At 45.1% G+C, this 27,248-nt stretch overlaps 1 protein-coding gene across 1 annotated transcript; it reads right to left on the bottom strand.

Moving 5' to 3' along the window:
* Nucleotides 1–9,619: 9,619 nt before the first annotated feature.
* Nucleotides 9,620–21,055, bottom strand: LOC120048200 (A disintegrin and metalloproteinase with thrombospondin motifs 2-like). The gene is made up of 14 exons (XM_038993970.1): nucleotides 20,918–21,055; nucleotides 20,269–20,401; nucleotides 17,892–18,005; nucleotides 15,982–16,127; nucleotides 15,438–15,613; nucleotides 13,336–13,469; nucleotides 12,908–13,031; nucleotides 12,063–12,143; nucleotides 11,787–11,953; nucleotides 11,416–11,575; nucleotides 11,165–11,297; nucleotides 10,779–10,986; nucleotides 10,471–10,600; nucleotides 9,620–10,305 (listed from the first exon to the last, which is right to left on the bottom strand). Exons 1-14 carry the CDS (start codon nucleotides 21,052–21,054, stop codon nucleotides 10,073–10,075), a joined length of 2,076 nt encoding a protein of 691 aa, XP_038849898.1. The 5' UTR covers nucleotide 21,055; the 3' UTR covers nucleotides 9,620–10,072.
* Nucleotides 21,056–27,248: the final 6,193 nt, after the last annotated feature.

The following is a 27,248-nucleotide window of genomic DNA, read 5'->3' as shown; positions in this document are numbered from 1 at the left end:
GGCTGAACGACGACATGAATAACATACAGCTGATGGGTTACACACTGTATCGGCAGGATAGAACAGCAGCCTCTGGTAAGACAAGGGGTGGCGGTCTATGTATATTTGTAAACAACACCTGGTGCACGATATCTAAGGAAGTCTCGACGTTTTGTCGCCCGAGGTAGAGTATCTCATGATAAACTGTAGACCACACTATCTACCAAGAGAGTGTATCTATATTCTTTGTAGCTGTCTATTTACCACCACAAACCAATGCTGGCACTAAGACTGCACTCAATGAGCTGTATACGACCATGAGCAAACAGAAAAATGCTCATCCAGAGGCGGCGCTCCTAGTGGCCGGGGACTTTAATGCAGGGAAACTTAAATCCGTTTTACCTAATTTCTACCAGCATGTTAAATGTGCAACCAGAGGGAAAACACTCTAGACCACCTTTACTCCACACACAGAGATGTGTACAAAGCTCTCCCTCACCCTCCATTTGTCAAATCTGACCATAATTCTATCCTCCTGATTCCTGCTTACAAACAAAAACTAAAGCAGGAAGCACTGACTCGGTCAATAATTAAGTGGTCAGATGAAGCAGATGCTAAGCTACAATACTGTTTTGCTAGCTCAGACTGGAATATGTTCAGGGATTTTTACGCTGGCACTGAGGAGTACACCACATCAATCACTGGCTTCATCAATAAGAGCATCGATGACGGCGTCCCCATACTGTGTGATCACACTCTCCATAGCCGATGTGAGGAAGACCTTTGAACAGGTCAACATTCACAAGGCCGCAGGGCCAGACGAATTACCAGGACGTGTACTCCGAGCATGTGCTGAACAACTGGCAAGTGTCTTCACTGACATTTTCAATTTCTCCCTGTCTGAGTCTGCAATACCAACATGTTTCAAGCAGACCACTATAGTCCCTGTGCGCAAGAACACTAAGGTAAGCTGCCTGAATGACTACCGACCCATAACACTCACGTCTGTAGCCATGAAGTGCTTTGAAAGGCTGGTCATGGCTCACATCAACACCATTATCCCAGAAACTGTAGACCCACTCCAATTTGCATACCGCCCCAACAGATCCACAGATAATGCAATCTCTATTGCACTCCACACTGCTCTTTCACACCTGGACAAAAGGAACACCTACAGTACGTGAGAATGCTATTAATTGACTACAGCTCAGTGTTCAACACCATAGTGCCCTCAACGCTCATCACTAAGCTAAGGACCCTGGGACTAAGCACCTCCTTCTGCAACTTGATCCTGGACTTCCTGATGGGCCACCCCCAGGTGGAAAGCGTAGGTAAAAACACATCCGCCATGCGTCCATCCTCAACACGGGGGCCCCTCAGGGGTACGTGCTCAGTCCCCTCCTGTACTCCCTGTTCACACATGACTGCACGGCCAGGAACGACTCCAACACCATCATTCAATTTGCCGACAACAACAATATAGCCTATAGGGAGGAGGTCAGAGACCTGGCCGTGTGGTGACAGGACAACAACCGCTCCCTCAACGTGATCAAGACAAAGGAGATAATTGTGGACTACAGGAAAAGGAGGACTGAGCACACACCAATTCTCATCGATGGGGCTGTATTGGAGCAGGTTGAGAGTTTCAAGTTCCATGGTGTCCACATCACCAGCAAACTAACAAGCACACCAAGACAGTCGTGAAGAGGGCACGACAAAACCTTTTTTTTCAAGAGACTGAAAAGATTTGGCATGTGTCCTCAGATCCTCAAAAGGTTCTACAGCTGCACCATTGTGAGAATCCTGACTGGTTGCATCACTGCCTGGTATGGCAACTGCTTGTCCTCCGACCGCAAGGCACTAAAAAGGGTAGTGCATTCGGCCCAGTACATCACTGGGGCCAAGCTTCCTGCCATCTAGGACCTCTATACCAGGCAGTGTCAGAGGAAGGCCCTAAAACTTCAGCCACCCTAGTCATAGACTGTTCTCTCTGCTACCGCACGGCAAGCGGTACCGGCGTGCCAAGTTTAGGTCCAAGAGGCTTCTAAACAGCTTCTACCCCCAAGCCATAACATCTAATCAAATGGCTTCCCCGACTATTCAAATGACCCCCTCTCTTTTACACTGCTGCTACTCTTTGTTTATTATCTATGCATCGTCACTTTATTAACTCTACCTACATGTACATATTACCTCAATTACCTCGACTAACTGGTGCCCCCGCACATTGACTCTGTACCGGTACCCCCAGTATACAGCCTCACTATTGTTATTTTACTGCTGCTCTTTAATAATTATTTGTTACTTTTATTTCTTATTTCTTTAGGGATTTTTCTTAAAACTGCATTGTTGGTTAAGGGCTTGTAAGTAAGCATTTCACTGTAAGGTCTAAACCTGTTGTATTCGACGCATGTGACAAAAACAATTTGATTTGATTTGAATTGACATGTGTTTTTGTTAATTTGTGGAATATCTTTCCTTCTTAATGCATTTGAGCCAATCAGTTGTGTTGTGACAAGGTAGGGGTGGTATACAGAAGATAGCTTATTTGGTAAAAGACCAAGTCCATATTATGGCAAGAACAGTTCAAATAAGCAAAGAGAAACGACAGCCCATCATAACTTTAAGACATGAAGGTCAGTCAATGTTGAAAATGTCAAGAACTTTGAAAGTTTCTTCAAGTACAGTCGCAAAACCATCAAGCGCTATGATGAAACTGGCTATCATGTGGACCACCACAGGCTTGGAAGACCCAGAGTTACCTCTGCTGCAGAGGATAAGTTTGTTAGTTACCAGCCTCAGAAATCGGCAATTAACTGCACCTCAGAGTTCAAGTAACAGACACATCTCAACATCAACTGTTTAGAGGAGACTGCGTGAATCAGGCCTTCATGGTCGAATTGCTGCAATGAAACCACTACTAAAGGCCACCAATAAGAAGAACAAACTTGCTTGGGCCAAGAAACACGAGCAATGGACATAAGACCGGTGGAAATCTGTCCTTTGGTCTGATGAGTCCAAATCTGAGTTTTTTGGTTCCAACCGCCGTGTCTTTGTGAGACACAGAGTAGGTGAACGGCATATGTGGTTCCCATCGTGAAGCATGGAGGAGGAGGTGTGGGGATACTTTGCTGGTGACACTGTCTGTGATTTATTTAGAATTCAAGGCACACTTAACCAGAATGGCTACCACAGCATTCTGCAGGTATACGCCATCCCATCTGGTTTGCGCTTAGTGGGACTATCATTTGTTTTTCAACAGGACAGTGACCCAACACACCTCCAGGCTGTGTAAGGGCTATTTGACCAAGAAAGAGAGCGAAGGAGTGCTGCATCAGATGACCTGGCCTCCACAATCACCTGACCTCAACCCAATTGAGATGGTTTGGGATGAGTTGGACCGCAGAGTGAAGGAAAAGCAGCCAACAAGTACTCAGCATATGTGGGAACTCCTTCAAGACTGTTGGAAAATCATTCCAGGTGACTACCTCATGAAGTTGGTTGAGAGGATGCCAAGAGTGTGCAAAGCTGTCATCAAGTTAAAGGGTGGCTAATTTGAAGAATCTATCATCTAATATATATTTTCATTTGTTTTAACACTTTTTTGGTTACTACATGATTCCATATGTGTTATTTCATAGTTTTGATGTCTTCACTATTGTTCTACAATGTAGAAAAGCGAAAAAATATAGAAAAACGCTTGAATGAGTAGGTGTGTCCAAAGTTTTGACTGGTACTGTATGTCTGTACCATGACTCTGGGTGTGTGATGGGTCAGTACCTGATAGAGAGCACCAAGGCAGGTTAAGGGTTAAATAATATTTCCAGTCTGTTAGCAGACGTAGGTAAATCTCTATAAGAGAAATCAAGGGAGTGTTAGGGAGGAAGGAAGGTCTATCATCATCAAGCAGCACCACTCTGAGCCCGCTTCATCCTCAACAGAAAGTTCCTCTTCTCCTCCAGGAGTTCCTGGATGCGTTTGTTCCGTGTTCTCTCCCGGAGGAACACCCGGCTCCGTCTGGGGATCAGGTTGTTTTGGGAGATGACATTGTCTACTCCGATGATCTGGTTGTAGAGAACGTCAATGGAGTTATTTTCGCTGGTCTCCTCCTGGCGGCTTAGCGGCCAAATGGGTTTTTTGGTTGTTGTTGTTGTGGGAGGCTTGGCTGTCATTTGCTCTGTCATTAACTCTGTTGTTGGCCCTACCGTGGTTGTTGTGGGAACAATGGAGCTCACAGATACGTATTCTGTGATTTCTGGACAATCAAGGGTGGTCATATCTATGATGTCATCCCTGGGGACTGTAGGAATCATCACTGTGATGTCATCATCATAAGGCATGGTTCCAATGGGCATTGTGACATCAGTGCCATAGGGCACAGTTGCACTAGGTATTATGACATCACCACCACTGGACATTGTGACATCAGTGTATGGGATGGTTCTGCTGGGCGATGTCACATCCTCAAAGTAGTTTGTTTCAGTTGGCTTTATGACATCATCCATGTAGTATGGGCTGCTGGGAGTTGTGGTTTCTGCCCCTGTTATGTCATAGCTGTGAATGGGGGTCACTGTGGTGTCATTGCTGATAAAGGTGAAGTTAACGTTTGAGTCAGTGAACAGGCTGCTGGGAGTTGTAGTGTATATGTTGGTGCTGGTGGAGAGGGTGAAGAAGGGGTAACTTCTGGTTGTGTCTCTGGGGGTCACACTGTGCTCTGGGGTCGTGTGTATGGGGATGGGGTATGTGGTGAAGTATGGGTGGGGTGTTGTATAGGTGTGTGTTGTGCTCATCGGGCGCGGCGTGGTATAAGGTATATGCATTGTACTTCTTGGATGAGCCGTGGGCTGAAGGGGGGTGTTGTTGTCCTTGGGCCAAGGCATAGGCCGAGGCAGGGGGCGAGGCAGCGGGCGAGCTGTGACCCGGGGAGGGAGACTGGTGGTCAGGCTGCTGTTGGTCACGTTGCTGCAGGACTTGCAGCACATGCGCCTGTAGCCCGGTAGAGCACAGTAGTGGATCAGCACCTCCATGCGACAGAACATTGACCTGTCTCCATGACAACGCTGCTTGCCTGTGGGCGAGAGAACAAAGAGTTGAGACTGGGCCAGACTGGAAATGGAGCTGTGTGTGTGTGTGTGTGTGTGTGTGTGTGTGTGTGTGTGTGTGTGTGTGTGTGTGTGTGTGTGTGTGTGTGTGTGTGTGTGTGTGTGTGTGTGTGTGTGTGTGTGTGTGTGTGTGTGTGTGTGTGTGTGTGTGTGTGTGTGTGTGTGTGTACAGTCAAAAGTTTGGACACATCTACTCATTCAATGGTTTTTCTCTTTTTTTTTACTATCTTCTACATTGTAGAATAAAAGTGAAGACATCAAAACTAAGAAATAACATATGGAATCATGTAGTAACCAAAAAAGTGTTAAACAAATCAAGATATATTTTATATTTGAGATTCTTCAAAGTAGCCACCCTTATTCTTCAAAGTAGCCACCCTTTGCCTTGATGACAGCTTTGCACACTCGTGGCATTCTCTTAAGCAGCTTCATGAGGTAGTCACCTGGAATGCATTTCAATTAACAGGTGTGCCTTGTTAAAAGTTCATTTGTGGAATTTCTTTCCTTCTTAATGCGTTTGAGCCAATCAGTTGTGTTGTGACAAGGTAGCGGTGGTATACAGAATATAGCCCTATTTGGTAAAATACCAAGTCCATATTATGGCAGGAACAGCTCAAATAAGCAAAGAGAAATGACAGTCCATCATTACTTTAAGACATGAAGGTCAGTCAATCCGGAACATTTCAAGGACTTTGAAAGTTTCTTTAAGTGCTGTCGCAAAAACCATCAAGCACTATGATGAAACTGGCTCTCATGAGGACTGCCACAACAAAGGAAGACCCAGAGTTACCTCTACTGCAGAGGATAAGTTCATTAGAGTTAACTGCACCTCAGATTGTAGCCCAAATAAATGCTTCACAGAGTTCAAGCAACAGATACATCTCAACATCAACTGTTCAGAGGAGACTGCATGAATCAGGCCTTCGTGGTCAAATTTCTGCAAAGAAACCACCTCTAAAGGACATCAACAAGAAGAAGAGACTTGCTTGGGTCAAGAAACACGAGCAATGGACATTAGACCAGTGGAAATCTGTCCTTTGGTCTGATGAGTCCAAATTTGAGATTTTTGGTTCCAACCGCCGTGTCTTTGTGAGACACAGAGAAGGTGAACGGATGATCTCTGCATGTGTGGCTCCCACCGTGAAGCATGGAGGAGGAGGTGTGATGGTTTGGGGGTGCTTTGCTGGTGACACTGTCTGTGATTTATTTAGAATTCAATGCACACTTTTCCAGCATGGCTACCACAGCATTCTGCAGCGATATGCCATCCCATCTGGTTTGCACTTAGTGGGACTATAATTGGTTTATCAACAGGACAAAACACACCTCTAGGCTGTGTAAGGGCAATTAGATCAAGGGGAGTGATGGAGTGCTGCATCAGATGACCTGTGCTGCATCAGATGACCTGGCCTCCACAATCACCCAACCTCAACCCAATTGAGATGGTTTGGGATGAGTTGGACCGCAGAGTGAAGAAAAAGCAGCCAACAAGTACTCAGCATATGTGGGAACTCCTTCAATACTGTTGGAAAAGCATTCCTCATGAAGCTGGTTGAGAGAATGCCAAGAGTGTGCAAAGCTGTCATCAAGACAAAGGGAGGCTACTTTGAAGAATCTAAAATCTAAAACATATTTAGATTTTTTTGTAACACTTGTTTGGTTACTACATGATTCCATATGTGTTATTTCATAGTTTTGATGTCTTCACTATTATTCTTCAATGTAAAAAATAGCAAAAATAAAGAAAAACCCTTGAATGAGTGTCCAAACCTTTGACTGGTACTGTACGTTTACACACGGTGCAGAGAAAAGTAGTAGAGGTAGTAAAGCCAGACCATTAGCAGGTAGTGCAGGAAGGAAGAAGAAGTAAAAGGAAACCCAAGCAGCTTCGACATCAGAGTCGATAGATTAGTCTATAGCAACTGAAGAAGAGTGGTGTGGGCTCTCTTTTGTGGTGCTGGAAAATTAACCTGACTCTCTTGTGTTGTGGTGCTGGAACAGTAACCTGACTCTCTTGTGTTGTGGTGCTGGAACAGTAACCTGACTCTCTTGTGTTGTGGTGCTGGAACAGTAACCTGACTCTTTCAGACCAAACGGACATTTTCTGACATCTCATCTGTCTTCTTTATTAGTTTCAGATTAGAACCATCCATTTATTACATCAATATCACTATATAAATGTTTCTAATGCAGGATAAGAGGGTGGATCTTATTTAATTTAGTCTTTCTTTATTACTTTCATGGCGATATCACTTTATTCGACAATGTGTAAGCCTTTGTAAGGTTGGATCAATCTGTGAGTTGAATTCCACTGGAAGCTTGTTCTGCGCTCCTCCTCACACAACGCCAAACCATCACAAACTCAGGAGGAGAGAGTGAGAGCGCTTTTTAAAATATTTTTTTATTTATACAACTTTTGCAGTTGATAATGACAGGAACTGAAACAATGAGATGTACTCCCTCCTCAATATATATAGATATATTATTTTCTTAAGAAAAATAAATAAACTGTATCGAAAGGTACAAGTTCACAGTCACTTTGGTAAAACACTTCATTACTTTGAAATCAACCAATCAATCAGTTTAGTTAATCAATTGATAATAAGTCAAATTAATAAATTACATAAATTAATACATAGATTTGGATGTTGAATAAATAAAATACAGAATTGTCCATGATGAATGATGTAAAAACTGGAATGGCACGTTTAAGTGTCATATGAAACATTTACAAAACATTAACACATTTTTCCCTGATAAATCAAAGTGCATATAGACGCAGTGCACATAGTTCTTCTGAATGTTTCCCCGGCGTCAATCCAACGTCAATCCAACGTCAGCCTAACGTCAGCCAGCCCCACCCATCAGGCTAGTGAAGCCACGAAACAGTTACCCATAGTATAGAATATTATATATATATTTTTTCCATAAGTAAGAAGATAACAGTCATGAACATTATTAAACACAGTCAACACCAATGTTATGTACAGTATCGCACTGCAAGGTCTGGCATCATTGGCCTCCTACCGTCCGACTCCAGCACGAAACCTCAGATAGCTCGCTACATAGTCACAGCAGAAACATGTGATCACAATACAATGACAAGCCTGAAGTGTTTTTCTAGATGCCGTCGTCAGTGTGTCGATCGATACCCTTGGCCCTTTGTAAACCGTACGCCGGTGGTCAGACCAAGTTCCAAACCCTATGTTTGTTGTAGGTTCTGATGGTTTTCGTGTGAGTTTGCTTGTTGGTTTGAAGCTGCCTCTAAGTGAATAATACATGTTTTGATGAGTAAAGCCATCTCTTTCACAGATAAATGCCATTACATTCAATCCAAGATAAGGCATTGTTCATGTGTTTATTGTTCATCACAAAAGGAAAAACAAAATTGGATGATTTTCAAATGAAGGTCTATGAGGTATTTCTGTATCAGAGTTGTATGTCTATGAGAAGCCTGCATGAACACACACACTCACATACGCACACACAAGCATGCACAGACACGCATCAACATACACACACAGTCACTCATACACACACACACACACACACACACACAGTCTTACACACAGTCTCACATACAGTCTCGCACGCACACACACACACACACACACACACACACACACACACACACACACACACACACACACACACACACACACACACACACACACACACACACACACACACACACACACACACACACACACACTATGAGCTCAAACGGCTAAGGGATGCAAATGCATGCATGACAAAAACGTGATCCTTTCCCTAAAGAAAATAACAAGCAACAGTAAATCACTTATCCATCTGAGAAAATGGAGAGGCAACTAACTGACCAAATCCTGCATAATGTAGGTCTATACCCCCTTTCCTCCCTAAAACTGTACTCTTTTTAAATATTTACTTCTGTGTTCATGTAAAATCAATAAAAAATACACATAACAGTCAAGGATCGAAGTGATCAATAGCAGTCCGTAGGATTAGGCAAATAAGCTACAGCTTATTCATGGTAAAACATTATTATTATTTATATTATTGTTACTCATATAGATTTTAGATGTGTATATATATATATATATATAAATACAAATATATTTATAGATGTATTTGTTTTAAAGTTTGCAAGCACAAATAAGCTGCATTTATTGAACTTTAATATAACAGTCAAAGAGGATGGTTGATGAGGTGGTGAAATGGGAAGCAACCTCACATGGTAAAACTACCCTGTTTTAATTAGCCTTTTACTCTTCTTCACTCTCGGCCTCTTCACCCAACAGCTCTGTGTACAATAATCCTAAAAAGTGTTTGTTTGTGTCAACTCCTGTCCCTGTGCTGAATTTCTGTCAGTCTGAGAATGGGACCTAGAACGAGATAAACCTTTGTTCTCATTCTAGAATGGAACCAGTATGTGAGATGAGCACTTTAGCAAAGATGTCCTCATTGTGACAAGATCACATTCACAATAAAGCTTTTTTTAACTTAGTTTTTTTCTTTTCTTTTCGTTATTTTCACACTTGTCGCCCTCAAACGATGACGGCGCGGTGACAAAAAAAATTGCGCCCGCATCTCAGGAGTGTGAACCATGACGACTCGCAACTAGCTCGCGCAAAACATGGCCGCCAAACAGAGGGGCCTCTCATGACTCACTGGCTCAACCATGCCACTAAGAGCCGCCAATCAAACCTGCTTGTCTTTTTCCATTTCCACCTTCTCTTCAATGTTTAAATGTTTTTCTTTTTAGTTTCGACTGGCCAGCGGTTACAACACAATGCTCCACAAAGGAGAGAGAGAGATAAGAGAAGAGAGAGACAGAGCAAGAGAGAACCAACCAACCAATCAGCACACAGGAGCCAGAGACCTCCCCCAATCAGAGCTGTCTCAGACACAGAGAGAGAGAGACACACACGCCCCAAAAGAGAAGCGAAAAGCTGGCGCTCGCTCGCGGGCGCGGCCACAGGCACGGACAGGGGGGGAGGGGTGGGGGGTGGTCAGGGGGTAAGCCTGCCCCCGGGGCCCCTAGCCCAGGCCTGTTGCAGGGTGAAGAGGACAGAGAGAGAGGGCAAGGTCCAGGTCAGGACCGCCATGCACCGGAGGTTGGGCCCAGAGCTATAAAGGGATGGTTTTTTACGTGAGCTGTTTCTCTGGTAGGGCAAGTCTGGGTCAGGACGGGACAGCCACTGGATCAGGATGTTGCCGTTCTTATTCAGGTCCGACGAGCCTCCTGGAGATTGAGAAAGGAGGGAATAATATCAGAGAGGAAAATGAGTATGAGTTCATCAGGAGAGACTTATACTCCCCACTACCTATACTAAATGACTTTAAGCCACCGATTTCTTAAAAATAAATGGTTGTGTATAGCGTAATGGGGCCAGGCCATAATACTTACTGGGACATGGCGCCAGGCGACAGATGCGGATGGTGTCTGGCTTGCTGTCCAGGCAGAGACCGATGGTGTTGTCACGCGTGTGACACAATGCTTGCCTCTGCTGTGTCCCATTGGCACACGTCACCGAGCACTGTGGTCACACGAGCATAGAAGAAGAGTGTGAGAATAGGCTATACACAACAACCTCCAACATCCTAAACACACACACAGACTCCATACCACACATCTGCATGCATACAAACTAAATAATAAGCCCCTATGTATTCATCCACCAGAACCCCCCTCTAACCCCAGCCCTCCATCCTTACCTGTGACCAGGGCCCTACTCTCCACTGTGCAGGGCAGAGCTCTCTGTTGCAGGGCCTGCGTGCCTCAGGCCGGTCGTCATTGCAGTACTTGCTGTGAATGGAGCGCTTGTTTCCGCTGTCTAAGGGCTGAACACAGCGAACGGACCTCACCTGGTACCCTGTTTTACCGCACGTCTTACTGCATGGCTCCCACGGACCATCCTCCCAGCTGCAAAGAACAAGAGAGAGTTAGAGGGAGGTACAGACAAAAACAGACCTCAAGGCCTTGTTCCATTTCGGTCACGAGCCCTTTACTCTCCAACCACTTTGGTGTTCACAGGTTCAGTGTAGGGCCCAAGGAGTGACATAGAACGGCGGCCTAACCACACAAACATGTCCATACGTACATGGGCTGTGAGCACTCCTTCTGGTTGCAGTCTCTGCTGATGGCGCGAGGCTTCTTGATGTTCTCACAGTAGCGTCGGTGGACCATCTTACTGTCCGCTCTCCTTCTGCAGCCGAACCGGGTATACTGCTTACCTTTGAAGGCAGCACACCCACAAACATCTGTTAGACAAAGAGCTCCACATCCAAATCTCCTATCGTGTTCCCCAGTCCCCCGGTGTCTTCCTGTGCTAGTGGTGTCACTGTAAAATACCTCCCCCACAGGGCTTGGAGCAGAAGGACCATTTCTTCAGGGCCCACTCGTAGAAGGAGGAGTCATCCAGCAGCATGTTGTTCTCTATTGCGGACAGCAGGTCCATGTGGATGATGTACTTATAGGAAAGGGTCACCTTGGCATCTCCATGGGACTGCACCTGGATACGGGGAAACAACAGCACAATCATATTAGTATAGGTCATATATATAAAGCAAATGTCAGGACTGGAAATGTCAAAAACTCAAAGCTAGCAGTGACGTAATTCTGAACCATCAAAATCAAGCTATAACAATCATATATGGTAAGAATTAAGTGTGTATTTTGTGACGTGTGTGTGTGTGTGTGTGTGTGTGTGTGTGTGTGTGTACCATGATGAGGACTCCGTGTCTGAGTGGTCCGTTGGTCTGTAGTGTCTCCTTGTCATGGTCATTATTCATGTATTCCCACTCCACACCCTTCTCTATGACCGCACGGGATTCTGGGAGGTCTCCCTCCGCATTCAGGAAGAACTGTCCTGATGCCTGGTTCTTCACCGCTGGGGAGGGAGGTGGAGTTATAAACTGGAATACTTACACACACACTCACACACGCAGACACACAAACACACACACACACACACACACAAACACGCACACATTTTATACCTAGGATGTGTGCGGTTGGCTTAATCTCTTGGATTAGTAGGTGTCTCGCCCCTCGAGGGATTTCAAGTACTTTGAGGAAACCTGAAATGAAAACACCACATTTCCCTGAGGTCCAGTCACCCACAGAGAAGACATCTTTTCAACTTTGTCAGGATACATTTTCATTCAACTTTCATTCAACTTTATTGTTCAGGACTAATTTCTGTGTACAGGGGGTTAATTTCAAATACAATTTGAACTGCTCTTAGTTTTGCCAGCCAGGGTCAACAACAGTCAATTCCAGGAAATGAGTTTTTTCCTTATTTCAGCTGGATGATATTTATTTAATATGAGGTCATGGTATAGTGATTCCCATCATCGTTGGGCAGTGATCCTGCTCATATGGTAATGCTTTGAACAGGACATGATTCTAGCCAAGGCCAATGTCCACAAAGCGTCTGATTAGGAGTGCTGATCTGTCCATACAATATCATTCATTATGATCTAAAATAGCGAAACTGATCCTAGATCAGCGCTCCTACACTGAGAGGCTTTGTTGATAAGGGCCAAGCTCATTATCTCCATGTGACCAGTAGAGGGGGCTCTTTAGTTAGCTATCCAGTGAAGTCGTGACCACGTCATCAGAATAGGACTCAGGCCAGGAAAACAACCTCATCTATCTCACTTCCTGCACTGTTTTCATGCTCTTTCATGTTCCAGGGTCTGACAACTCAGTTACATATTACCTTATTGGTCTCAGTCTGCCACAGTGGTGTGTGTGTGTGTGTGTGTGTGTGTGTGTGTGTGTGTGTGTGTGTGTGTGTGTGTGTGTGTGTGTGTGTGTGTGTGTGTGTGTGTGTGTGTACCTTGTTTCTTGGCACTGCGAGTGAAGTTGCCCTTGATGATCTTGCAGCTGGAGTCGTCTCCTCCACAGACGCCACATTTATCCTCCTGTTGGGAGGACCCTACCACGCCGTCACAGCCCACTTTCTGCAACACACACACACACACACACACACACACACACACACACACACACACACACACACACACACACACACACACACACACACACACACACACACACACACACACACACACACACACACACACACACACACCTAGAGTATTATGGACACGCACATAAACTTCACAAAGTTATGAACACTGACACACACCTCACACGGTTGCCCACAGTCACACACACACATAATTAGGGTTGCAATATTTTTTTGTAAACCTACATATATTTGAAAACAAACACACTGCTATATTTATGGACACACACACTGACCTCACAGTCCCCGCGCACACACACGCTGTAGGGGTCTTTATATGAGCAGCGCGTGCCGTCTTGGACCAGCCTCTGCATGTTGATCTTGTCTCGGGTTTCCGTGGACTGGCAATGGAGGTGGCAGCGCTGCTTAGCTGCACAACCCACACACACACGTTGCAATACTTGATTTACATCCGTCGTTAGTAGAACAGAACCATACAGAAACATTGTCTTAAGACACAGAGCCCTAATTGTGCCAAGCTTCACCTCTATTTTCCATGTTCTCCTGCAGTTTGAGTGTGTATACAATGTGACTATATCTGACAGTATTACAGAACAGGCTGTGAAGGGATCTGGATTTATACTGTATAGGTAAATCACAGAGTCAGTCTGCAGAGAAAACATGAAAGTGGAGGGGAGGGGGAGGTTAAAAGAAGTACAAGCCAGGCCCAGCATATATCCCCTACAATAAGGATACAGGTCAGAGTTATTTACCCTTTGTGTAGGCAATGGAGGATCTCTGTCTAGCCTGTATGTGTTTATGTAATCTCCCGAGCCAGACATGTGTATATACCGACTATGCAAAAGCTATAAAGTCTGGCATGCAAGATTGGTATTGAAGTGGATTTGAATGTTCATTGTGTATGAAAACTTGCTGCAAAACACATTTCCTGAGGATTGACTCAACTATGTAAACCACAGAATCCCTATATGATTTACATACGCTCCTATCCAGAGTGACTTACAGTAGTGAGCGCATACATTTTTGTACTGGTCCCCCATGGGAACGGAAGCCACAACCCTGGCGTTGCAAGCACCATGGTCTACCAACTGAGCCACACGGGAACTGATCTGCGATGACTCGAACTATGTCTTCGGTATGCAATGTTCCAAATGCACTGTGATTACCTTACTGATATTACAAAGTATTAGAAACGCTCAGATTGGGATGTGAGTGCTCATTGACTCATGCCAATACACAGTCCCTCACTCCCTCACTCCTCCAGCCAGAGTCCCCAGAGAGGGGGCCGATGCCACAGATCATCCCAGAGGGAGAGAGAGTTCTCCGGGTGAGATTGCCCTGACCAGCTGGACCCTGGATGACCAAAGCAGCTGGAACAATCAATGCTTGTTAAAAAGTTTTTTTTTTTTTAACTGTAGAGCAATGTTAGGAGGATGTTTATGGCTAAAAACACAACATTGACAGTGTTTTACAACAGGTGTAATTAATTATTCGATTTTCGGAGCAAAGTCTAGATTTTCAGACAGACTCACTCTTGTTCTCTCTCACACTATCTCTAAACCCTTGAGATGAAAACACACTAATGGCATTCATTCTAACTTCTCTCCGTACCTCTCCTTTCCCCCCTTCCCTTTCTTCCCCCCTCTCTCTCTCCCCTCTCCCGCACGCACTTGAGACAACGTGGAGAAAAACTATTTGGCATGGGGACTGGATCTGCAAGCCTCGCACGCTCGTTAAACCCATACTCACACTTATAGATGAGGTAAGGGCGTTTTTTGGGGGAGACGGCGAGAAAAAAAGGGATGTTATGGGAATCCCATGCTGGGTTCTGATGGTTTAAACACATACAGTATGACTATGTTCTGTGAGTCACAACAGCTGACTAGCTGAGAAAAGAGGGAGGGAGGGAGGGAGGGAGGGAGGGAGGGAGGGAGGGAGGGAGGGAGGGAGGGAGGGAGAGGGAGAGAGAGAGCAAGCGACACACCGACTAAGACTGACCGACGCACCGAACAACACACAGACTAACACCCCGACCGACCGACACACTGACACACAGACAGACAGGTTGAAAAAGAGCTCAGATGATTAGGTGGAGTGAGATAGGTTAGAGATAGAAGAGAGTGTTTTTTTAAAAAGGGGTTCAAGAAAGGGGTTATCGTTTTAGAAAGGTTCAAAGGCAAGGGTTCTGTTTTTTAAGATGGGTGCTTTCATACTAGTCAGCAGCAAACCAGCTGTCGGTGACCATAACACCCCCCCCCCCCCCCCCCCCCTTGAAACACATACAGAACATCTGCTTCCCAATCTGCCTCCACACAAGAGGAGCTGCCTTATGGCCCATAACCCACCATTTCAGGAAGTCTGTGTGTAGGCCACTTACGTTCCGTGTGTTCATAAGGCAGCCAGTGGTGCTTGTTGTTGTGGAACTCAAACTCAGGGTCCAAGCTACGGCACTGCTCCTCCCTGAAGTCACTGTACAGCTCCTCACACTCCTGGCTGTTACACAGCTGGAACTGGTAGTTAGTCCCCAGACAGGTACGACCTCCATTAGCAGGCCTGGAGACAACAGTGAAATGTTTTATTTAACCAGGCATGTCAGTAAGAGCAAATTCTTATTTACAATGACGGCCTACCCCGGCCAAACCTGGACGACACTGGGCCAATTGTGCGCCGCCCTATGGGACTCCCGACTACGGCCTGTTGTGATACAGCCTGGAATCAAACCAGGATCTGTAGTGACACCTCCAGCACTGAGATGCAGTGCCTTAGACCGCTACGCCACTCAGGAGCCCGTTCACTTGGTAAATGTGAACAGTGAATATGTTCTGTTCTGTTACGACAAGCTCTAACGCTTTTTAACCATGATACTATGCAAGTGTTGCTAGGTAGATTTGTCAATATTTAGGGTAAAAAGAATTCCGTACCTGGGGCTTTTGCATTCTCGGGTTCTAAACTGCACCCCTCCTCCACAGGTACGAGTACAGGACCCAAACTGGCTCCACATGTCCCACCCACCATCCTGCTTTATCATGTCAATGGTTAGCCAGATACAGTGACCTTTGAAGCAGTGCTGTGATAGGACGAGAGAGGGGAAGAAACTGTAGGATGGTATTATTTTTACCATTAGGGTGATGTGTGTGTGTGTGTGTGTGTGTGTGTGTGTGTGTGTGTGTGTGTGTGTGTGTGTGTGTGTGTGTGTGTGTGTGTGTGTGTGTGTGTGTGTGTGTGTACAGTACCAGTCAAAGGTTTGGACACACCTACTCATTCAAGGGTGTTTATTTATTTTTTACTATTTTCTACATTGTAGAATAATAGTGAAGACATCAAATCTATGAACTAACACATATGGAATCATATAGTAACCAAAAAAGTGTTAAACAAATCTAAATGAATTTATATTTTAGATTCTTCAAAGTCGCCACCTTTTGCCTTGATGACAGCTTTGCACAGTCTTGGCATTCCCTCAATCAGTTTCACCTGGAAAGCTTTTCCAACAGTCTTGAAGGAGTTACCACATAAGCTGGGGACTTGTTGGCTGCTTTTCCTTCACTCTGCGGTACAACTCATCTCAAACCATCTCATTTGGGTTGAGGTTGGGTGATTGTGGAGGGCAGGTCATCTGATGCAGCACTCTATCACTCTCCTTCTTGATAAAATTGCCCTTACACAGCCTGGAGGTGTGTTGGGTCATTGTCCTGTTGAAAAACAAATGGTAGTCCCACTAAGTGGCAGGTAGCCTAGTGGTTAGCGTGTTGGGCCAATAACTGAAAGGTTGCTCGATCGAATCCCTGAGCTGACAGTTTACAAATCTGTCATTCTGCCCCTGAACAAGGCAGTTAACCCACTGTTCTTATGCTATCATTGTAAATAAGAATTTGTTCTTAACTGACTTGCCTAGTTAAATAAAAACGAATAAAAGTGCAAACCAGATGGGATGGTGTATTGCTGCAGAATACTGTGGTAGCCATGCTTGAATTCACCATTACACCTCCTCCATGCTTCACGGTGGGAACCACATCTACGGAGATAATCCATTCACCTACTCTGCATCTCCCAAAGACCCAACGGTAGGAACCAAAAATCTCAAATTTTGACTCATCAGACCAAAGGACAGATTTCCACCGGTCTAATGTCCATTGCTTGTGTTTCTTGGCCCAAGCAACTCTCATCTTCTTATTGGTGTCCTTTAGTAGGAGTTTCTTGGCAGCAAAATCGACCATGAAGGCCTGATTCACGCAGTCTCCTCTGAACAGTTGATGTTGAGATGTGTCTGTTACTTGAACTCTGTGAAGCATTTATTTGGGCCGCAATCTGAGGTGCAGTTAACTCTAATGAACTTATCCTCTGCAGCAGAGGTTTCTCTGGGTCTTCCTTTTTTGTGGCGGTAGTCATGAGAGCCAGTTTCATCAAAGCACTTCATGGTTTTTGTGACTGCACTTAATAAAGAAAGTTCTTGAAATTTTCCGGATTGACTGACCTTCGAGTTTTAAAGTAATGATGGACTGTCGTTTCTCTTTGCTTATTTGATCTGCTCTTGCCATAATATGAACTTTGTCTTTTGCCAAATAGGGCTATCTTCTGTATACCACCCCTACCTTGTCACAACACAACTGATTGGCTCAAATGCATTAAGATGGAAAGAAATTCCTTAAATGAACTTTTAACAAGGCAAACCTGTTAATTGAAATGCATTCCAGGTGACTACCTCATGAAGCTGCTTGATAGAATGCCAAGAGTGTGTAGAAAATGTAGGAAATGTTAAAAATAAAGAAAAACCCTTGAATGAGTAGGTGTGTCCAAACTTTTGACTGGTACTGTGTGTGCGTGCGTGTACCTTCCCATCCCCACACATGGTGCCATCGATGGGTGGTCCTTTCTTGGTCTTGCAAAAGAAGGGGTTGTCAGGGTGGCTGCACCACAGCTGTTTGCAGGGGTCAAACGTCCGGTACTGCAATGGACAGACAGAGAAGAATCCTCACACGCACATCCTCTCACATTATACACACACAGCCAGTAACTGGGTCTTTACCGAAAACATAGAGTATCACCAGGCAAGGCAGGTGACCTGCAACAGGTCACTCTGTCTCATATACAGACACCCAGACACTGGGAGTAGCTAGCATCACAGAACATTCCAGAAATCACCTCAGACCTACTACACCAGAGAGAACAGATCAATTGGACCATTGACTGTACTGCACATGTACAAGAAAAGATACAAAACCTCAATAACATCCATAAGAGTCCAGACGGTAGTGTGCTGTAGTAGTCCTTCACTGTTTCACTGTTACAACAACACGGCTGTACAGGAAGCCAAAGAGCATGCAGACAAAACCAAAGAGGATGAGGAGAGAGAGACTCTCTGACTGAGAGAACCTGCAGCTCTGTGGGGTCAGAGAGGAGGGCAGGGAGAGCAGAATGTGATGGGTAAGAGGTCAACTGTCAATTGGTGCCCCACAGAGTAGGATAATGTTGTCCTTATTCAGTTTTACGTTCCATGGCCCTAATAGGGACAGTTAACTAATAGTTCTAATAATTTCTAAATGGAGTCTCTGCTTCTTCTTTCTTTCACCTGTTTCCCTCCGTTCCCCCCTCTGTCCCCCTTTCCACAATAACAAAGCAGACCCAGACTCTCTACCCAGAATGACCTCAGGTGACCCCTACAGTTGAGCTCACAACAGGGTCAAAGGTCAGCCTGCGGTTGGCACTGATGACATCAGCCTGGTAGGCTGGCACGCGACACTGCAGGATCCTAAACCTGAACATAGGAAAGCAGCTCTCGCACCAGACCTTTCTTTCTGCCTGGAAAGGACTTCTCGTTCTCTTTCTTCCCATCCCTTTTCCAATATCTTTGCCAATATCGCTTTCTGAATGGCCAAATAGTGACACATAGATTTACAGTGTAAGGCGCCGTGTGTGTGTCAGTGTTGAGCTCATTCGCTATGGTTAACTTTTTCTGGCTAGCTGTTTGGGAGAAATCCAGAGCTCTTTTTCTTTTGGGCACTAAATGAAAACTAAAAAAAGTGTATGTTTAGAATTCTGCAGAACACATGCCAGTCACGATAATGTGACGATGGGCAGAACGAAAGAACGGAAGATAAACAAGTAACGATGACAACCATACTGATAATCAGAAGGAAAAGAAAGTGGCCACATCGCTCCGAGGGGGGGTTTGGGGAGGATAGGGGGGGGGGGGGTAACCTTACCTGTGTTCCAGCCTGGCCCACCTTTTGCAGCTAAAGGAATGAATGGTTTGACAAGAGAATAAAGGGTAATCTAGCAACGAGTGCAAAGCCCTGCAAAGAGTAGGTCAGCTCGACTCTCATCTCTCAATCACAAAACAGCTCCCGAGATACAAAGATAAGCCGTCTAAAAAGATAAGATCCTCAGTCAGTGTCAAGATGCCTTGAGGGACGGACCTATTCAAGTGGGGACCTACATTGAGTATAACAAACATTAGGACCACCTTCCTAATATTGAGTTGCACCCCCCCCCCCGTTTGCCCTCAGAATGGCCTCAATTTGTCTGAGCATGGACTCTGCAAGGTGTTGAAAGCATTCCACAGGGATTCTTGACTCCATTGCTTCCCGCGGTTGTGTCAAGTTGGCTGGATGTCCTTTGGGAGGTGGACCATTCTTGATACACACAGTAAACTGTTGAGAGTGGAAAACCCAGCAGCATTGCAGTTCTTGACACAAACTGGTGGGACTGGCACCTACTACCATACCCCGTTCAAAGTCTTGCCCATTCACCCTCTGACTGGAAACAATCCATGTCTCCATTGTCTCAAGGCTTAAAAATCCTTCTTTAACCTGTCTCCTCCCCTTCATCTATACCGATTGAAGTGGATATAACGGATAACGGATCATAGCTTTCCCTTGGATTCACCTGGTCAGTCTATGTCATGGAAAGAGCAGGTGTTCATAATGTTTTATATACTCAGTGTATATCAGTAGGGACTTCAGTGAGGAGTGAGGACTTATTTTATTGCGGTGTGGATGTTATCCATGTTATCCATGTAACCCTGTATCATTGGGGACTGAAGTGTGAAGTGGTTCTGAAGTCAAGTGGTTGGCTTTTCAACTGCTGGCACCACTACAGTGGGTACTTGTTATTCTGGTAACATATATTCATCTAGTATGTATATATTAGTATTAGCAATAGTTAGTGCATATGTTAGTATACCACTCGTTCCTTTGGGAAGTTCTTACCGCGGTGCACATCATGTAGCCCACGCCGAAGTCGAAGCGACACTGTTCGTTCATGGAGTAGTGCAGACCAGGAAGTCTGGGCAGGGACGGCCAGTTATGTTCGTAGGGGTCATCACGAAGACACTCGTAGGATCTGGGTCAAAAGAGACATCGTGACCTAACAGTGTTGTCACATTCATTTCAGGTTCATTTCACGATTCTATTCAAATGTTTTACAAAACTTTGTTTGGAACAATAGTTGCAGAAAAATGTAAGTTCAGGACCCTTCCTCGGGCTGCATGATTTGTTTATGTGGGAGACTGTAATAGTCATTAATAGAAGCTCTGTATGACGTGACCACTGACAGCCCTATTAAAGTGGAGTTCCGTTGGTTTGTTTGGTTGTTTGTTTGATGTTGGAGTCATTCAGTTCTGGTGAGAAGGAATGTAAACAAGTGTGTTTATGTGTGTGTGTGTGTGTGTGTGTGTGTGTGTGTGTGTGTGTGTGTGTGTGCCTGCGTGTGTGTGTGTGCCTGCGTGTGTGTGCCTGCGTGTGTGTGCCTGCGTGTGTGTGCCTGCGTGTGTGTGTGTGTGTGTGCCTGCGTGTGCGTGCCTGTGTGTGTGTGCCTGCGTGTGTGTGTGTGTATATAGTAGGTGTGTGATAGACTCACTGTAGGTATCGTCCTAGCTCCTGCTGGCTACAGCGGGACCAGTGGAAGCGGTGGAAGGCAGCTTGAACCAACGGGGCCATGATGCTCCCCATGTGCACCTCGTCTCCACAGCGATTCCCCTGGCCGTCATGCTCCATACCCAGCCTGGGGGAGGGAGGAAGGGGGAGGGCAGAGGGCAGAGGCCAGAGGGCAGAGGGCAGAGGGGAATTCATCAATATGTGGACAGGTATATGTATCTCATTTTATGTTTCATTGTGGATATGATGTTTTTGAATTCAAGTCTTTACAGTTTGTGTGTGTGAAGGGCGGGGGGGGGGGGTTGAATAAATCGAAAACGATGCATTAAAACAATTCAGAAATCTATAATTATTGTGCAATTTATATCTATAGGCTACATTGACGTTTTTCTTTCATTATTTTTATCTGGCATTGGTGCGTAAAGCCTAAGTGTTAGGACCGAATACACAACAAACTGTATGCGCACCAAATACACGCCAATCGCCAAATGCTTTTGGGAACATGGGCATAAAGATATTCAGGAAAGAAATGAAGGAATGTTAAAGGATAACTTCATTGTTTACAATATTTTCAAGAGAAAAAAAGCGAATTGTACAACGCATTTTCTATATTTGCGGGTGTGGGTCAGGTACAGGCTTCAGATTTGAACTTTCGGTTGTGGTAGGGTGCAGTTGAACAAACAGCTGACCTACGCATCACTAGTGTGTATATACTCACACGTGTCCTGTCTCGTGGGCTACCACGAAGGCTGAAGAGAAGCCATCCTCGTGGTTCAGAGTACAGCTCCTCACTGGGTGACACATCCCTGTTACTGGAGCATAACCTGAAGAAGGGATGGGGGGGAGGGGGAAAGAGAGAGAAAGAGAGAGAGAGAGAGCATGATGATGCATAAAGCACTGTGGTCACATCATTTGAATGAGTTCAACTTTGACCTCCTAAACAGGGGCCAAGTAGCTACAGTACTGTGACCTGACTGCGTCTCTCTCAGAGTACACACAGTCTCTGTCTCATTCTCTCAGTGCTCTGTTCTCTCTATCGGCTAGCAGGTCCGTTTCTGTAGTCTCTCTCTGTTCTCTCAAGCAGGTCTGTGGCCATAGTCTATCTCTGTTATCTCGAGCAGATCTGTGGTTATAGTCTCTCTGTTCTCCCTAGCAGATACGTGGCTATAGTATCTCTCTGTTATCTTTAGCAGGTCTGTGGCTATAGTCTCTCTGTTCTCTCTAGCAGGTCTGTGGCTGTCGTCTCTCTGTGTTGTGTTCTTCCTAGCAGGGCTGTGGCTGTGGCTGTGGCGTATTGATTTTCTCTCTAGCTCAAGGCTCAAGGGCAGCTGAAGGGCTGCTGTAGACCACTGCTACGGAGCTACAGAACTCCCCCGAGACACGCTGCTAGCCTGCTCTCACTCTGACTTCACTAAACACCACTAAACGCAACAACACAACATAACAAAACTGTATGTACGTTTGTGTGTGTGTGTGTGTGTTACCCTGCATGCCGGTAGGCCCAAACTCTTGCCGTGTGAGGAATATAGCGTGGTCGTGGTACTCTGTATCTCCTGTGTCCTGTTTCTGCTGCAGGAAGGCCCAGCGACACACATTCTCCAGACTCTGAGATGGGTTCCCCAACTCTATCAGACTCATAGACTAGATATATATATATATATAGAGAGAGAGAGAGTAGAAAAGGAAAGGAAAGAGGTGAAAAAATTGTAGCAGATGTTCAGTCAGAAGTTCATGTGTCTCTTCAATCAACTCTTCGCCTATTTCTACTTGTACATCCTCATCTGCACATATATCACTCCAGCGTAAATTGCTCAATTGTAATTACTTCGCCACTATTGGCCTATTTATTGCCTTACCTCCTTACTTCATTTGCACACACTGTATACAGAGTTTTCTATTGTGTTATTGACTGTACGTTTGTTTATCCTATGTGTAACTCTGTGTTGTTTTTTGTCGCACTGCTTTGCTTTATCTTCGCCAGGTCGCAGTTATAAATGAGAACTTGTTCTCAACTGGTCTACCTGGTTAAATAAAGGTGAAATAAAAATACATAAAAAAATCAGGCTCAGTCATTGACAAGAGCGTATCTAAATGTATCACGCTATTACTGATGTGTCCAGCAGGTGTCAGTATTGCATTAGCAGTTGGCCACAGGGTGGACCCGCAAGATGCCAAGGTGAGCTAAAATACCTTTGGTGTTATAGGGTACTTACATTCTTGCCTTAGACAAAACTACAAGAATTTTAAGATGTACACATATTCTCCTACTGCAGAGTCATTTTCTTACATACAATACTGCATTTCCTGATTCTGTGAAATTCACAACAATTTATTTTATACATATGAACCCAAACATACATACTTATAGAAATAAGAATTTCTTATGCAATGGTTACATTTTCCCAGAATAATGCATACTCCCACATATAGACCTACATTATCTCTCTCTCTCTCTCCGTCACCTCTCCTGTTCTTTCTCAATGTATCAGCCACTCCTTTTTCTTCTCTCTTTCCACCCCCCTCCCACCCCCACTTTCTATTTTCACACATACACATTGTTCAGTTCAATTCTGCTTCTCTGTCCTGCAGTGAAGACATATGACCGCCTCTCTGGTCAAATGATGGAGTAAGAAATGTATGTGGGGAACTAACATACATCTGTGTGTGTGTGAGTGTGTACGTGTGCGTTCAGGGTCGCTTGACCAATCTGCAGGCTGCCCATGCACTTTATTATGGGTGTAAGATGGCACAGTGATGCCATCTGTCGGTAAATGTTAATTACTGCAACTCCAGAGTTTTTACCGGTGTGCTTGAGATACCCGGATGTATTGCAAATGTACTGAACAAGACTGGTTACTCGCATCAATGCCTCTGTCTCGTCATTAAACATTCAAACACACTTCTCCGTTGCCAAGATAATTGGGGATGATGGACAGCCGGAGTCTTGGCCTGAGCTGCATGCGGATAGAGGTGGGGCCACGAGAGCCGGTCAAGGAGTGTGTGTATGTGTGTGCAATTGTATGTGTGTGCAATTGTGTGTGTGTGTGTGTGTGTGTGTGTGTGTGTGTGTGTGTGTGTGTGTGTGTGTGTGTGTGTGTGTGTGTGTGTGTGTGTGTGTGTGTGTGTGTGTGTGTGTGTGTGTCTGGGTGTATGTCTGTACTCTGAAAACTTCCATTGAGACAAGGTAGAGAGAGGAGAGTAGAAAGAAGTGAAAGGTTAGGGTTAGGCATAAGGTTAGCAGGGTGGTTTAGCTTAGGGTTAGGTTAAAAATCAGATTTTAAGAAGATAAATTGTAGAACTTCCGCTTTGCAGCTTGGCCAGATAGTGTCAACCGAAGGGAATATTAAGTAGATGATGAAATATAGAGGTTTGGAATACTATAGAGTATCAGTTCCATGCTCTATCGGTAGTAACATCCTGTGGGGTTGTCCCTCCTCAATCACAAACACACACATACCACACACATGCATGTGCACACACAATAACAAATAGATAGACAGACAGACAGACAGACAGACAGACAGACAGACAGACAGACAGACAGACAGACAGACAGACAGACAGACAGACAGACAGACAGACAGACAGACAGACAGACAGACAGACAGACAGACAGACAGACAGACAGACAGATAGACAGATAGACACAGACAGATAGATAGATAGATAGATAGATAGATAGATAGATAGATAGATAGATAGATAGATAGATAGATAGATAGATAGATAGATAGATTCAATTCAATTCATTGGACATGATTTGGAAAGCTGCATACCTGTTGCTCTCCACTTTCAGGAGGATCGAGTTTTGAAATCAGTGGAATTAGAATATGATAGCTAATGAGATGGGAAAACACCTGTTTCCGGATTACGTCTTCAAACTAAGGGCATTTGTGGCATGGATCCGTGACAGGGAGATGCGTCCATCATGCATGATGATGTAAGATAGTCTAGCTAGCTACATTTCAGATATTACAGTACACGTTTCTAATTTTGACAGAAAGTGGTTTCATTTCAAGCTAAAGTGTACGGTTAGCTAGCGTTAGCTGGCTGGCTCCCTAGCTAACGTTAGGTGGTGTGACGTGATGTGTGATCTTACATGTTGTTTACCTAGCTAAGTTAAATGTTTACCTAGGTATTTAGCTACATGTCTTAAGCTAAAGTGTACAACACCCGTTGAATATGGCCGGTGTCAGTAAACGTCGGCAAAAAAGCAGAATGAAATTGTTGCCAGCAGAGCTGGTTAGGCTGTTTTCATGTTATCCAGAGGTAAACAAATCACCGGCCAGAGCGTCAAGTGTGTGCTCTGAACGCAAGGAGATGGGTGGGGCTAAAGCTTAAGAGGGTGTGAACGATGCTGAATGGGTGTAGACAAAGAAGAGCTCTCTCACCGAAACACTAAAATGCCATTTTCTCAGAAGTGAGTTTACAAGTTTATCAACTTTCCAATTGTTCCTCAAATGCAGTGTATGATATACCATTTTGTAGCTCTGAGTCTCTACTTTTATCCAATGTAAAAACAGAAATTCAAATTTTTCTACATAAGACTGAATCCAGGTGGTGAGTCACATATGAGGATGCTGTTCATCGACAATTTTTATTTTTTATTTATTTAACCAGGCAAGTCAGTTAAGAACAAATTCTTATTTACAATGACGGCCTACCCCGGCCAAACCCAGATGATACTGGGCCAATTGTCCGCCACCCTATGTGATGCAGCCTGGATTTGAAACAAAGACTGCGGTGACACCTCTTGCACTGAGATGCAGTGCCTTAGACCGCGGAGCCACTCGAGAGCCCACAGCTCGGCCTTCAATAACATAGCCCCCTCTAAGCTCACCACAAAGCTCACGGCCCTGGGTCTGAACTCATCGCTATGCAACTGGGTCCTAGACTTCGTGACAGGTCACCCCCAGCTGCTAAAGGTAGGCAACATTAGCTCCTCGACACTGATTCTCAACACAAGGGTGCGTCCTCAGTCCCTTCCTGTACTCCCTGTATACCCACGACTGCATGGCCTCACACAGTTCCAACTCCATCATCAAGTTTGCTGACGACACAACAGTATTAGGCCTGATTACCAACAATGACGAGACGGCCTACAGGGAGGAGGGAGGAGGTAGGCTCTCTGATGGTGTGGTGCCTGGTAAACAACCTCTCCCTCAACGTCAGCAAAACAAAGGAGCTGATTGTGGACTTCAGGAAGAATCCGGCTGGGCAAGCCCCCATCCACGGGGATGCTGTGGAGACGGTCAAAAACTTAAAGTTCCTTGGCGTACACATCGCTAAGCAGCTGAAATGGTCAAGCCACATGGACACCGTGGTGAAGAAGGCACGACAATGACTCTTCAACCTCAGGATGCTGAAAAAATGCGATCTGTCCCAGAGGGCCCTCACAGTGTTATACAGGAGCACCATCGAGAGCATACTGTCGGGATTCATCAAAGATTGGTACGTCAACCCCACTGTCGCGGACAGCACGCTCAGCCGAACGCACCATCGGGTGCACACTGACTGCCCTCCAGGACACTTACAACACCAGGGGTCGCAGGAAGGCCAAGAAGATAATTAGGGACCCCAGCCACCTGAGCCATGGCCTGTTCTCCCCACTTCCATCACTATAAAGCAGGCAGTACAGGAGCATCATGGCAAAAACTGGAAGACTGGCTAATAGCTTCTACCCTCAGACCATCAGGCTGCTGAATAGCCACCACTAGTCAGCTACCTGCTCCCGTTTCCTGCCCCCCCCCCCCCCCCCCCCCCCCCCCAACAGACATTTACCCTGTCCCTGCCCCAATGGACATTTACCATTGTTACAGTGTTAATATGTATATATTTCATTTATATTTATTCATATTCTTTATTATTACATTTATTGTTTTTATTTAACTTTGGGATGTATTGTTGGAGCTCAGAGTTTAAGATTTTCACTGTATCCTGTAATTACACCTGCAACCCTGTACACGTGACTATTAAACTTCTAATCTAATCAAGATAGATAGATGATAGAATTACAGAGCAGCATCCGCCAGTCTGTCTGGTTGTTTATGAATGAGGGACGGCTATCATTGATTGTTTATCTTTGTCTGGACTTCCCATGATTCCTTGCTCCAGCCCACCAGGGAAAAAGACGGTTGCATAACGGCAGTGTTTCTATGTGCTTCGGTGATGAACTGTGAAGGCGTGCGACTTTGAAAACCCTCCCCTGGGATCCACATGCTTTTAGTTCCTCTTTTGCTCAGTCCACTGGAATAACAGGCTGTAGGCCTCGGCGAGTGCAGAGAGGGTTGTGTGTGTGTATGTGTGTGTGTGTG

This window comes from Salvelinus namaycush, chromosome 5 (genome assembly GCF_016432855.1).
Source record: "Salvelinus namaycush isolate Seneca chromosome 5, SaNama_1.0, whole genome shotgun sequence".
Taxonomy (NCBI): domain Eukaryota; kingdom Metazoa; phylum Chordata; class Actinopteri; order Salmoniformes; family Salmonidae; genus Salvelinus; species Salvelinus namaycush.
The sequence above is the reverse complement of the archived record's forward strand: the minus strand, read 5'-3'. Positions and strand labels throughout refer to the sequence as shown.

Coding starts and splice junctions, on each gene's coding strand:
- LOC120048200 (XM_038993970.1), bottom strand. CDS start 21,054: ATGGAGCATGACGGCCAGGGGAATCGCTGTGGAGACGAGGTGCACATG. Junction 13,032..13,335: donor GTGTGCGCGGGGACTGTGAG/GTCAGTGTGTGT, acceptor TGTGTGTTGCAG/AAAGTGGGCTGTGACGGCGT. Junction 10,601..10,778: donor GAGTAGGGCCCTGGTCACAG/GTAAGGATGGAG, acceptor GTGTGACCACAG/TGCTCGGTGACGTGTGCCAA.